Here is a 14,409-nt window from a genome sequence, read left to right on the forward strand (position 1 = left end):
GCGAATCCAGAGCTTTTTTTTTTTTTTGAGACAGAGTTTCTATGTCGCCCTGGCTGCCGGACTGCAGTGGCGCAATCTCGGCTCACTGCAACCTCCACCTCCCGGGTTCAAGCAATTCTCTGCCTCAGTCTCCCGAGTAGCTGGGATTACAGGCACCCACCACCACACCTGGCTAATTTTTATATTTTTAGTAGAGACAGGGTTTCACCATCTTGTCCAGGCTGGTCTTGAGCTCCCAACCTTGTGATCTACCCGCCTCGGCCTCCCAAAGTGCTGGGATTATAGGCGTGAGCCACCACCGTGCCTGGCCCAGAGCTCTTTTAAACAAGCAGTCTGTCTAGCCAGGTGGGCCTTGGAGCTGGAGGCTCAGGCACCAGGATAGCTGTTATTTGCTACAGACTGTAAAGAAGTGTGAATTTCAACTTGTTACTTCCCTACCACAATTCTGAATCAGAATGATCATGACTTTGCTGACAGAAGAAGGTAATGTTCTCTGTACAGGGGGAAAAAACTAAGAGAATATTTTTCCAGAATACCCACTGTGGTTATCTCTGGGAGAAAGGATTATAGGTTTCTTTAGTTCTCTCCTTTTAAAATATTTTCCTTATTTTCAACAACGGACATCAATCGTGAAACCCAAAAAAAGCGATAAATGTTATATTTTTCAAAACTTCCACTGTGCCTTAGGTGGAAGATCAGAATCTTTGACATGATGGATAAAGGTCCTCACAATTTGGCCCAACCCAGTTTGCAAGCCCTGGTGTTCTTCAGATCCAATGAATTTTGCTCACCATCGCCCAGCATGCCATGAGCTCTCACAACGCTGTGATGCTCGCTCTGTCTGCCGCACCATCTACCACTCTGCTCTCTACCCTACCCAGCCTTCGGGATTCCTTCTGAGAATTCTTTGTGTCCACACGCCTCACCCCCAACCCAGGCTGGATTAGTTTCTCCCTTCTTACTGTTCCTGTAGCACTGCATACAGATAGCTACTCTAGCAGTTATTGACTTATACAATAATGATTGTTAAATGACTGGCTCTTCTATAAACCATCAACTTCTTGAGGACAGGGAATTGACTGAATTTAAATCACCTAAAGATACTACTGTGTGGTAGACTTGCCCTGAATTCTTGTTGAATAGAGCAGGTGTTCATGGTAGATATCCACCAGCAGATTTTAATGGTATTTCTTTATTTATAATGGCATTTAATGCCCTGCATGGAATACCGACACAAGAAAGAAAGGATTCACAGTATCTTACCTTGGTAACTTACCTCAGGATGTTTTCCATGGACCTGTACACCCTCTTGCCAGCCCAGATGGCTGCTCAAATGGTTGAAAATTTGGTTGTCTTGCTGGTTTTTATCAGAGGCTGTACCTAGTATTCTCTGCCCATCTGTACTGTATGCTTTGTGAATCAGCAACCCCTTTCTTCACATTTCTCAGGATATCCTCACTAAGGTCTTGTATGCCATCTGAAATTTCCCTGATGCCATGTCTTCTTACAGAGAATCACCTACGTTTTGTTTGGTTTACATTGAAGACATGTATCTTTGATCATGCCCTAGTTTACTCAGACTGTTCTCCTAAGAAAAAAGTTTAATTTTGGGTTCTCCTTTAGGCTCTAAGAGTCTTCTTCATACTTGAATGTATTAATTATCACTTACTGCTTCTGCTTTAGCTTTAACACACTGGATACTGGCATTCCAACATTCCTAAGCTTTAGAGAGCCAAAGGAATCTGTTGTTCTATTTCACATGTACAGTCTTTTATATAAAATATATTGCAATATGTATTGAGTATATATTTTATATAACATATAATTGCATTTTGTGAAAATTTGAATATGTAAAATTGAAATAGTAGGATATACTAAAAGTATTAATAAAGCCTCACTCCAATTTTAAAATAAAGTTGACTAGAATGACACAATTTCAAAGCTGGAAGGCTTGAGTTGATTGTAAACTGGGTTGAAGCTGTAGCCACATGGCAGTGCCATTTTGGCCAGTAAAATGCAAATAAATACCTGACTTCCCTTGGCAATGTCCTGTGAACCACGTTGCTTTTCACTGCATAGGAACTTGTACTTGTGGTTTTAGTGTCTGTTTATCTGTTATTTTAACATCTTCTCTTGTTAGAATTGAAAATATTTTTGTAGCCTTAGAATGTCACACTAAGCATTCATGAAATGGTGGTAGTACTTGTGCTGGTGCTGAAACTAGCACATGAAAATAAATATGCTTGGAATAGAATTTAGATATGGAGAAACATGAAGAAGGTCAAATAGCCCCCATGGTACACTGTGCTGTTAATTTAGAAATGAGTGCTCTGTTGCTACTGGAGATGATGCTTAGGAAATAAAGTGGAACATTGAAATAAAAATGCACCATGGTGATGTAGATCTGTGCCTCCTGAGAATGCATTTAATCCTGTGGAGAAATCAGTTTTGAATTTTGCATATATTGAATTATTCAAATTTCAGGAATGCATCCTTTGCATAAAATGCATCCATCTGGTTCTTGGGATTTTTTTCATAATTAAAATTATGATATGCCAGTTTCAAAATCTCCTTTTAAAATACATTGGGACAAAAATTATAGATTAAAGTATGAAACATGAATGGCTTTTATTAATATAGTTCTCACCAATTACTTTAGCTTAATAACTTCAAGCCATTCTTTCCATAAATATTTTTGAAGGTTTCTAGCTTAAATACTGTATATCCAGGGTCATAGGGTTATTTAGGACAAACATTTGGCATCCCAGAATAGAATGTTAAAATTGGAAAGAATCTTAGAGATCATTTTACAAAGGAGGAAACAGATGAGAGGGCAGCTGAGGGACTGGCTCACGGTCACAAAACATTTCAAAGTATTTCTAATTGTATTGTCTCAATTTTTCAATACCCTTTCTTCCCTCTTTGTTTCTTTATATATATTGACCTTTTCCCACCATGATAATAAGCTGAAGTTCAGATATATTGATTGACCCAGAGTAACAGTGGAAGTATTTGTGTTTCTTTAAAAAAAAAAAAAAAATTCAATGTAAGCTTTTTTACTGCTTTAGATTTTTTGGGTCCAAAATCTTGTAATTAGATTTTTTCATAATTTCCAAATACCAATAGTATCGTGCTACTATGCATTATACAAATATGGCCAAGAACGGTGGTGCACACCTGTAGTCCCAATGCTTTAGGAGGGCAAGGTGGGAGGATCACCTGAACCCAGGAGTTCCAGAACAGCCTGGGCAACATAGCGAGACCTCATCTCTACAAAAAATTAAAAATAATTAGCTGGCCATGGTCATCCACACCTGTAGTCCTAGCTACTCGTGGAGCTGAGGCAGGAGGATCACTTGAGCGCAGGAGTTCAAGGCTGCAACTATTATCACACCACTGTACTCTAGCCTAGGTGACAGAGCAAGATCCTGTCTCTTTAAAAACAACAAAAAAAGTACATTATACAAATAGCACATCAAATTCTGATGAAAGTGTTCCTCATGGAGTTTTTCTTCTTTTCAAGATAACGCATATGGTAAAACGTTGCGGCAACACCATGGCTGGGTAGTTCGAGGGGTTTTTGCGGTAAGTGATCCTTCTTGTCTCCTATTATTAACTATATTGGGTGTGCCAGTGGCTAGGGCTAGAAATCTCTTCTTACCCAGTTATTTATCTAGTCATGATTGTCAGAAACAAAGTTGTGTGTGTGTGTGTGTGTGTGTACGTGTGGTGTTTTTGTTTGCTTTGTTTTTGAGGATAAGAACAAAATTATTTATTTCATTTACGTTTATAGGCCTTTGGTGTGTGGAAATGTCAGCAGTAAAAAGTGTCTAGAATAGCAAAGACTGTTAAAGAAATATGAATAAAAGAGTTGATGCTTTACCCTAGCCAATTCTAATTACTCTAGCCAATTCCAATGACCTTGTGAAGATTTGCCTCATAAGTGGTTGCCTTTTTGATAAGGTAGTAAAAAGCTTAAGTATCCTAGCAGAAGTACGTAGGAAGCAGTGATCCTAAATACTTATCATTGAAGGGAAATGATGCATTCAGGTGATGAAGTCAACCTAATAGCTCCCTCTGCTGCCCATTGTATTCATTCCTTTTAATTCTTAGGTCTTAGTTGATTTTTTTTTCACTAATTGAATTTTGTCCTTGAATATTAACTGTATTGGGTGTGCCAGTGGCTAGGAGGGCTAGAAATCTCTTCTTAGCCAGTTATTTTCATTGTGAAGGTGTTTTGTATTCATGTATTTTGGCTCTGATTACCCACCACCCTCTTCTTCCCAGCATGTTTAACTAGGAAGAACACAAACCTGAGACTCTTAGTCTCCTGGGGAAGTCACTTAGCCTGCTTTATAAAATAGCAGGAGTAGATGGCTCCTTTATGTCAGCAATACACTCAGTGATTCTTCCCATCCAGGAAAAGGTCAGTCTTAGTCAAATCTAGTCATGAAAAGGCAGTCTCATGCAGTTGTATGTCAGGAAACCTCATAGAATGTACTCACATTCTTTGGAAGGTTGGGGAATAAAGTAGCCTTGCAGATGGTATCTTTTACTGATGTAAAGGATGCGTCATTTGCCTAAAGAAAGAACTGTTTGGGTCGTGCTTTATTAGGGAGGCCGGTAAAGTGGGAAGAATGTACACTACAACAAATCAGATTCTAGTGAAAATGAAATATTTTTTGAAAGCATGGAGATTAAAGCTCCATATCCCATTCACTGTTCACTGGGATAGGTGCTGGACCAAATGAAGCTACAGACTGCTCACCCTTACCTTCAATACACCTTGAATAAGCATAATTGCTGCAATGTAGCTATTGGACACTTGTTGTGTACCAGGCATTCTTAACAGGTACTTTCATATTCTTTATCTTAATTCTCAGGATTAACTCCCACTATTTTACAAATTCAGAACAATTAATTCCAGTCCCCAAGTACCAGAGTGAGGCTATGTCAGAGCCCAGGTCTAAACTCAGATCTGTTATCTCCAAGGTGCTAGTGCTTACCTCCATTAGAGCTCTCTGCAGTGAAGACACAATCACTGAGAGGCCTCTACTGAGTTCTTAGGCAATGGATGCTCACTGTGGTCATTGATCTCCCTGAATGAATATTGTGATTATTGTGATTGCTAGCTTGTGCCTGACACTTGAGTTGCCCCAAAACAAGTGTGGGGGGAAGGGTTCAGTATAGAATGCAAAATTTAATCCTGAAATATTGATGATGCCAGAGATATTGTCAATAAGAATGCAGCTATAGTAGAAAACTTATCAGCATAAATCTTTTTTTCCTTTACCCTGTACTTTAATGGATGCAAAGCATAAGTCTTTAAGAGGGCTTTTTAACTTTATTATACTAATTTAGACTCATAAAAAATTTTAGAAATCATGGTAGAAAGGGAAGAAATTAAAACTCCATATTTTCCTTTTTTAACATTTTTGTATTTTACCATCTTAGCTTTTTAATTTACATATTCTTTTAGATATTGATCTATTTTATATACTTAAATATAATATAGATGTTTATACATGCATATAGTATATGTGTATAATTATCTTTATTTTGTATACTTACTCTGTATATGTATATACATTTTTTCTACCTTTAGCTTGTATAATTTTATATCCCCCCAACTGAATAGAATCTATCATTATCATTTTTAAATGCCATAAAATAGTCTTTGAAAAAAACACTATTTTTAGTGACTGTATAATATTTTCCTAGTATGGAGATATCATAATTTATTTGCTCAGTCCTCTGTGTGAGAGACTTAAGCTGCTTCTAAGTTTAGAATAAAACAGGTTAGAAATAAAACAGCATGTTTATATGCATTTTTGAATAAAATTCTTATTTCTTCAAAATAAATTCCTAGTAGAACTGCTATGTCGAATACTAAGAACTACAACCACAGTTTACAGTTTTGAGCACTTAACATGCACTAGATGTTTTAAGTGCTTGACATACATAAATTTCTAAGTCTCATAATCCTGAGATAGATTCCATTATTTTCCCTGCTTATAGACAGAGAAACCTGAGACACAAAGTGATGAGGTAATATACCCAAGGTTGTAGAGTAAAAACATCTTGAAGGCTTTAAATATTATTGCCAATAAAGGTGCTGGTTTTTAAGAAAATAGATTATGTAATGCATTTGGCAACAGCCTTATCAATAGAGGAGTTAATTCTGTAGCTAGATTGGCCTTTTCACCCTATTACTCTCCAAGTCATGCCTACTTTGGAAGGTTTATAAGTTTTCTAACATGCTAACTTGCAGAGCCAAATTCATGTTAACTAATCTCAGTTGCTGAGGGAAACATTGTTTACATCCAAGGAATTTGACTTATTTATCAGCCAAATAGTGACCTTTTAATCTTTCAGCAGTTATACTCTACTGAGCTGATAGCCATTTCAGGCAAGGTGGCTGCCTCCATCTTGGTCACTAACTAGCCTTCATTTGACCTTTTTGGTTTCCTCTTCAATCAGACTAGACAGTTGAACTCTATTACTGGTTCTCCCCTTTTTTTTCTAGAGTGCTGATGGCTGAGTGTAGAATTCTAGGTTAATAAACATTTTCCCTCCAAATTTTGAAGGCATTCCTCTATTGTCCTCCAGCTTCTACTGTTACTATTGTGAAATCCTATTCTATTATATATAATCTGTTCCTTGTCCCTTTCGAGATGTTTTAGATTGTTTTTCCCCACATTCTGAAATTTCATGATGTGCCCTTTTGGTCTTTATCATTCATTATGCTGAGCACTTGATTAGGTCTTTAAATCTGGAGACTCCTATCCTCCAGTTCTGGGAGATTTTCTTTTGTTATGTTTTTGGATAACTGCCTTCTCTTCATTTTCAGTTTTCCCACTCCCTTGTACTTTGACCATTATCTAAGTATTTATCATGTGCCAGGCAGTGGGCTAAACATTTCCTACAGATCCCATTAATCCTTAAAATAAGGAAAGTGGTATTAGTCTTCTTCTATAAATAAGGAAACTGAGATTCTAGGAAGTTAAGCACTTTGCATAAATTCCTCAAACTGGTATGTGAAAGATCTGAGATTCAAGTCCAGGTCTGCTTCATCTAAGTCTGTGCTTTAGCCACTGCATGATAATGCCAGTCACTCTCTTACTGCAAAAATGGGGAGGTCTGATTCTCAAAGACTTTCAAAGTATAAGGAAGATCAGGAAAGCAACTGTGGAATGATAATTCAAGATTCTTCAAAAAGCCTCTGCTGAGATCTAGTGAACGCCAGAAAACAGATTTTAGCAAGCTTAGGGAATATTGGCCCGCAAAGGAAGAGAAGGATAAGATGCCTAGGAAATCTGTTAGGGAAGTGGCATAGTATGGTGGTGTGGTTGAAAAACACAGAGATGATCCAAGTTCAGATCCTGGCCCTGGCACTCATTAGCTGTATGACGTTTATATATAAAATAGAGATATAAACTGTACAGGGTTCTTATAAAGATCAGCTAGAATAAACTATGTTAAAGCATCAGCGCACAAGCAAACAACAAATGTTAGCTCCCTTCCTTTCTAGAAAGCATTCAAGAGTGCAAAGGAAAGATTATTCTTATGGGGGAAAAATAGAAGATACGCAAAGAAATATATAGAGATGCGATACAAATAAGAGAATGAGATGCCCTGGAAGACAGGCCATGTGGGAATAAAGACCATGATGGCAACATGCATATAGATTCTGAGGATTTGAGGGGAATAGTCTGGATCACACTGTGGATCAGAAGGGAGCTTTTCTCAGACTCTCTCTCTCAGCATTCCCTGATGTGATAGCATTATTTATCCTTAAGGTGGCCCAAGTACATGCTTGTTTCTTCTAGCCTTAAAGTTATTTGAATTGGCCCTTGAAACATAATTTTAGAGAAGCCACAAATTAGAAGGGTAGTCATATTTCTTTACTCTTGCTCTTCTCAGCTGTTTGTATGTGTGAAAGTATGTGTGTGTGCATGTGCACATGCATAAAAATAAGTGTGTGAGAGACAGACTTGATGCAGATTCTTATGGGTTATTCTTTTGCAGTTAGCTTTAAGGGCAGCTCCATCCTATGAAGATTTTGTGGCCGCGTTAACCGTAAAGGAAGGTGACCACCAGAAAGAAGCTTTCAGTATTGGGATGCAGAGGGACCTCAGCCTTTACCTCCCTGCCATGGAGAAGCAGCTGGCCATACTGGACACTTTATATGAGGTCCACGGGCTGGAATCTGATGAGGTGGTATGATGGCTGCTGGGCAGCACCTCCTAACTTCAGGGAATAAGTGCTAAAGTGTTTTGTTGCCCTACTTAATTTCCAGCAACAGCCTCAACCCTCTCCAACCCCTTCACTTGGGGGGATGGACAGGAGGAGGCAAAACCCAGTGCTTTTATAATTTTTAAAATGCATATGTGTTTTGTTTAAAGATCAAGGTGCTATATATTTCAGTTCAGCAGGCCTACTGGAAACCAAATGATAAGCTGCTGTAGACTTGAACAGCAAGTTATAAGAGCAGATTTAACAAACAAATTTGCTGTTATTGTGTATTGTATTGTTTTTATATTTTAGTCTAATGGGCCACCCAAACCCAAGCTGAAAATCAGCAAATTCCATATTAAGTACCATAATTCATAGCCAGTGTTTCAGCCAACTTAGACTAGACATTTGGAGGTAGTATAAGCTGCTTTGTTGAAGCTGTGTAGAGTTTGCTGTTCCTAGATGTTCTTCAGTGGACCCTCTTCACTGCAACTCTGTCAGTGATAAGGGCCTGTGTAGTAAAGATGTTCAGGGCATTCACATGACCATGCAGTTGTGGGAGGCGAAGAAGATGTGGACAGGAGTCCCATCCTTGCTGACAGGCATGAAACCGTTGCTCTGAGAAGATTAATGGCGTGCCCTAGCCCCAAGTTGGAGGGGAGAATATGAGAGAGGTGGGACAGGTCATTTGAGATGACACCTCCCAACTGCCTACCATTTACCAGCATGTTCCCCATGCATTATCTCAATTGGACATCACAAGTAATGATATCCAAAGGGATTATTACCCCACTTCAAAAGCAAGGTTTAGAAGTTGAGGGATCTGTTCACAGTCACATAGTTTTTAAGCAGAGGAGCCAGATAATTTCGAAGTGTGACCTGGACTGCCTCTGCATCAAAGTCATATGGAGTGCTTGTTCAAACAGCAGATTCCCAGGCCTTATTTTGGCCTAAAGAACCAGAGTCTAGTTGGTGGGACATAGGAATCTGCATTTCAATAAACTTTACACGTGATTCTTCTGCACACAGTATTGAAGAGCAACTAGATTAAATTCTAGTTTACAAAATTAGCAGTTTTCTTCAAGAACTAAATGATATGTCCTTTTTTTTTTTTTTTCAAAGAGGATGAGGCTGCTATTTAAATAAAATAGCTAAATGGAGAGTGAGAAGTGGAGCAAGTTCACTCAGCAGCATTCTTAATTGAGCCAGCATTGACACCCAGCCAGCAGGCCTTTGCATTGCATTCAGGGACCATGACTCTGAATCTGCTTACCAATCAATCTCGGTTTAATCACCAAAAGTGCAGAGCAGGCAAAATGCAGCTGTTTATCAATCTCAAAAGCTTTGGGACAGTGTCATAGTTGAAAGATGAGACTTAAGAAAACAGTTTCTTTAACTTCTTAAAACTTAAGAAACGTTGTTTCATAAAATAATGCTGAGTGGGCATTCTTCTGCACAGTGTGATGCTCCAACCCTGGCCCTAGTCTCAGTAGACCATGCTGCCTCAAGTGTGCATCGGAGAGAAGCCATGGGTACCTTCCCCATTAGAGGCTACTTCCTTCTAGTAACAGGAAGGGAAGTTCCAGCATGAGGTAGTTATCCAGGGTAGAAGGTCCTTTGAGGGGCTTGGTTGAGTTGAGAGCATCATCTCTAGATGATGCTGTTCCTGCTGCAGATCTCTAGGATGGAGAGAATTCTCTCTTTAGTCAGAGAAGTTTATGTAGGGAGGGGTATTGGTTTTGCCTTTGTGTGTCTTTAAACAAATGAACATTTATTTAGCTCAGATTAATTAGGTATTTTGCCCACATAAAGACTTCTGGAAAATACTTAAACTTGAAAAATCAACATCACATGTTTTAAAGCTAGGGAGAAAGAAGGGGGGTATTAAAATGATGTTGATTATTTTGTATTTTGCCAAGGTGTGTGTGTGTTATTTCCCTCCCACTCTCATGAGCAGTGAGTATAGATCTCCTTCTCTGCTTAGTATGAATATGATGGCAGGACTCGGGGATAGTCCCTGCCCTTGACATAGCCCCCTAAAACGGAAAAAGAAAAAGCCAGTTTTTGCTTGTACTTTGAATGAAGATGTTTTAGGCATTGTACCATTTAGCGGGGATGATACCAGGTGGTTGTTAGAATTGTGCAGTGTGATCATTCTAAACAGCTGCTGGTGCTCCCTGTCACCTCAGGTGAACTCTGTGGTCTCTTGGAGAGGTAGCACTCTGAAAATACCTCAGGTTTGCCACCGCAACTCTGAATACACACAAAAGGAAAGCTGCTCAGCATGGCCATTTTGCATTGTATAGGTAGTGACTAGATGTACACAACTTAATTTGCTGGGAATGAGGGGCTTAATATTATCTGAGATCGTTGAGAACCCAGATCAGACAGAATAGCTTGAATAAGTTACATTTTCCAATTACCCTTTTTCCACATCTGTAGAAAGAGGGTAATATTTTTTAATAGGTATTTTCCCCACTGGAGCATATTACGTTTGCCTAAGATGTATAAAAGTTTGTTTAAGATGTGTAAAAGTTTGCTTAAGGAACTGAGGATCCTTAAATAAAACTATTAGAAATTAGAAATTGAACCTAATACTAAACAGTAAATTCAGCTTAACCTGAACCTTGGCATAGTCAGAGCTTCCTCCTACATCTAAAGTATTTGCTCTCTGTTTTAGTTAAAGTCATAATTTGCGCTGATGTGTAATCACTTTCCAAGAAGAGGGCAATGAGAAAAGATATTTAAAGCTTTCTCTCCATAGCCCTCCAAGACTTCTGGGACAACTAAATTTACTTTCACCATTACTGTGAGAGGAGGTGAGAAAACTCTAGTATTTTGTTGGCAGAGTAATCACTTTGTTCTCATCGCTCTAAGCATTTTTAGGATTATTTTTCTAGCATAACCTTTAGAGAGAACTGGAAGAAAAAGGAAATTGGTCTACTAGGTATTGTAGACACAAATAAGTAACATTAGGCTAACCCCTTATGAGACATTTCCACACAATTTCATCGTGCCTGTACTTTTCTCTATGGTAAAAGCCAGTGTTTACACTTTGTAGGGATCAGGGTGTATTTGTTGAATTAAACAAAATATTTTCAATGATGGCAAGTCTCTTGACTTTTGAAAGCAAGTCAGATTCCTTATAGCTAATGCTGGTGAAAAATGTTAAATTGGAGAGATCCCTTTTGGGAGTGAAACCAAATTGTAACTATGAGGAGAAGATGGTCTTCTCATTGGCTCTTGATGTAGCTCTGAAGGGAGTTCCAGAAGAGGAGCTCTCACAGAATGTTGAGCCTGTGGGCCCAAGACATTGACTTCGAAGGGTAGTTCTCATTAGGATGTATAAGTAGTGGCTTGAGGCACCTTCTTATCATTTTTTGCATGTTATTCTGATTACTAAACTTCCCCCAATGTCATATTCCATGATGAGGGATTTCTGAACTCCATAGTCCAGCATTGTTGCTTTTCTTTCTTCTTTGCTACTGAAAATTGCCAGCAGTACCGCCATCAGCACACCAAATCTACCCCCACTTATGTTTGTTCTGCCCCATTTCTCAGGAGCAGCTTCTAGCACATATGTAGAGTATCTGGCACCAACTTAGCCCAGGGCTGGGTGCCCGATCAGTGGGGATTCTGTTCCCCCACCCCCAGACTGCAAGAGCTTCTTAAGAAGGAGCCCATATTCGCATTTGTAGCTGGAAAGCGGGTGAATGACATGACATGGGGCACCTAGGAAAGATGATTATTAGAGGAGTGCAGCAGGAAAAAATTTGCACTCTTCTCCTTTTGGTTATTACTTTCCAAATATATTAACAAAAAGTTGATGCTTTTAACTTTATATTTTCAGAAAAGTGTTTTTAATTAAAAATATGTGATAGGGACCAAATAAGTAAAGTACATTTTTCTCCACTAAATTTGAAGTGAGGGAAAGAGGAGCTGAAGTAAGAGATTTTTTTTTTAAGGAAACTTAATCTGATTGTGAAAATCATACATATGGAGAAATATCAGATAAGGAAATAGAGTCAGAGGGTCATGAGCAATAGACGATGATGTGAGGCATTTGGGGAACTTCCTGGAGGAAAATTAAGTTTTTTTCCTAGCAAACTACCATGTCCTACAAGAACTTGGTTATATAATGGTGCATCTCTGAATCACTGATTAAAACCAGTTGCTTCTGATTTTAGTCACAGGTTTTACAAGTATTCAGCTCTCCCTCATGTTTCATTTCTTTTTTTAAGATAATCTATCAACCTTTTTTAAATTTTAAAATTTTTAGATGTAGAATTTATAAGTAAAATATATTTTTAGCCATTGTTCTGTTAGCTGAGCTGATGTGTTTGGTCTTAGAGGGCCTGACTTCAGATACTCTTTGTGATCTTGTAAGGTCTCTACATAAACTTCATTATGTATGGTAAATTTGTATTCTTATGGATTGTATATAGAATGCTTTCGTTAGAAGTACGTTCTACTTCTGTATGTCCCTTTGTAATCCGCAGTTGCTTACTCAGGGGTTTCATAGTCATTTCATAAAAAATAATTCACTAGCTGTCTAATGGTATTTTAAGACTGTTTATCTGTATTACAACGTCATTAGGAGTTCTTTCAACAATTACATAAATATACTGTTTACTAGACCTTCCCTGTAAATGTTCCCAATTCCCATCCTGTCTCAGACAGTCAATAGTCCTGTGTACAGTGACCATTTGCATGATTTCTCATTGCACTGCTGCATTCAGGCACTCCAGGGCATGATTAAACAGTCATTAACAGTGCCTCTCTGGTACAGTTGATGCATGCATTGATCTTTCTTCTCTGCTGTTTTTATATAGCCTTTAATTAAAAGGAAAAAAATACCACTACTCTGCAATGCAAAAGTCTTCAAAATTCTTTGTTTCCTGTATTAATCACTTCTGTTCCAGAGTGAACAAATGTTTTCAGCTAAGCTGTGTGAGAATGTAAGAATAATAACCTGCTTGTTCTAAATAGTTCATATATTTAAAGTGTGGTCAGTATTTCCTCCCTGTACCTTACAAACAGAAACCACCCTGGGATGGTTTATACCCCTTACAAAGTTGATCTTACCCACACAGACTCCTGTGTATGCGTGTCTGTTTATAGGTGTATATGGAGTCAGTGTTGATAGGAATGATGCTCTAGAAGTACTTCTGTTGTTTCCTAGAAGGCTATGAGCCAGTTCCATGGCATGTTTAATGTATAATTCCCAAGTATCATGAGAATTTCACTAGAATGTCATTAAACAGCCCAACTACCTCATGTGAAATTGGCTGTGGACAATCTGTGTCAGATGAGAAATGTGTTCAGATAAATTTAATCTGGTTAATAGATTTAACAAATTAATGTCTACATAAAGAAGAAACATGATAGACCAGATGCCAAAGGCTGAATGAAATGTACATAGATTTCCTTGGATTAATTTTTAAGTCACTGTTTAATTCCATGCCTAGTATTCTTATGAATGTTTGTGGTTTCATAGATTTATGCACTTTGAATATCTGTCACGTGCAGTGTTAATGTTACCTGTTCTTGTCTCTCAGCATTTTGAATGAGCATCATAATCAGAGTAGAAGGCAAGTTAAACTATAAAAGTGTCAAGTGGCTTGTTAACCTCTTAATTTAATGGACCTTTACTTAGAATATAATACGTTGGAGCCTCTTGGGACCAACTGATGAGCGACAGTTTCATGTTTAGATTTGTATTGTTTCTCTGTCCAAGTCCTTATTCTCTATCTTGTGGGGAGGGGTGACAGGGGAGGGTTTTACTTGTTTTGCAAAAATGTTTGAAAATATCTGTCAGATTTTATATTCGTTAGTTATAATAAACTTATTTTTAAAGTATTAAGTTCTTAAAGGTTTTTGTGTGGTTTTCTGCCTAATTGAATATGTCGATAAAAAGTCTCATTTATGGAACACACATGACTTGCTGGGCATCAACCTAAACCATTTACAAATATAAGCACATTTCATCCTCCTAATAACTCCATGGGGCAGGTACTGTTGTTATCCTCAGGTTACAGCTGGGAAAACTGAGGCATGTATTGAGGAAGCCCCTTGCCTAAGATCCCACAGCTAGGAGGAATAGAGCCAGGCTACAAACCCAGGCAACCAAACTCCAAAATCTTTTTTTTCTTTTTCTTTTTTTTTTTTTTGAGA

The 14,409-nt window shown here is 38.1% G+C and overlaps 1 protein-coding gene across 3 annotated transcripts in view; it reads left to right on the top strand.

Annotated features, from left to right (window-relative positions):
* Nucleotides 1-14,409, top strand: part of PLEKHA8 (pleckstrin homology domain containing A8) — a 108,097-nt gene that overhangs the window by 42,056 nt on the left and 51,632 nt on the right. For 2 of the 3 annotated variants that reach the window (XM_031013537.3, XM_004045246.5), the window contains exon 13: nt 3,524-3,585. In XM_031013537.3, coding sequence (XP_030869397.2) covers nt 3,524-3,585 — 62 coding nt within the window. Of the gene's footprint in view, nt 1-3,523; nt 3,586-8,028; nt 14,095-14,409 lie in introns of those variants that run through there. The other variant, XM_004045245.5, reaches the window with a different exon arrangement.

The sequence above is a fragment of the Gorilla gorilla genome, chromosome 6 (genome assembly GCF_029281585.2).
Source record: "Gorilla gorilla gorilla isolate KB3781 chromosome 6, NHGRI_mGorGor1-v2.1_pri, whole genome shotgun sequence".
NCBI classification, from domain to species: Eukaryota; Metazoa; Chordata; class Mammalia; order Primates; family Hominidae; genus Gorilla; species Gorilla gorilla.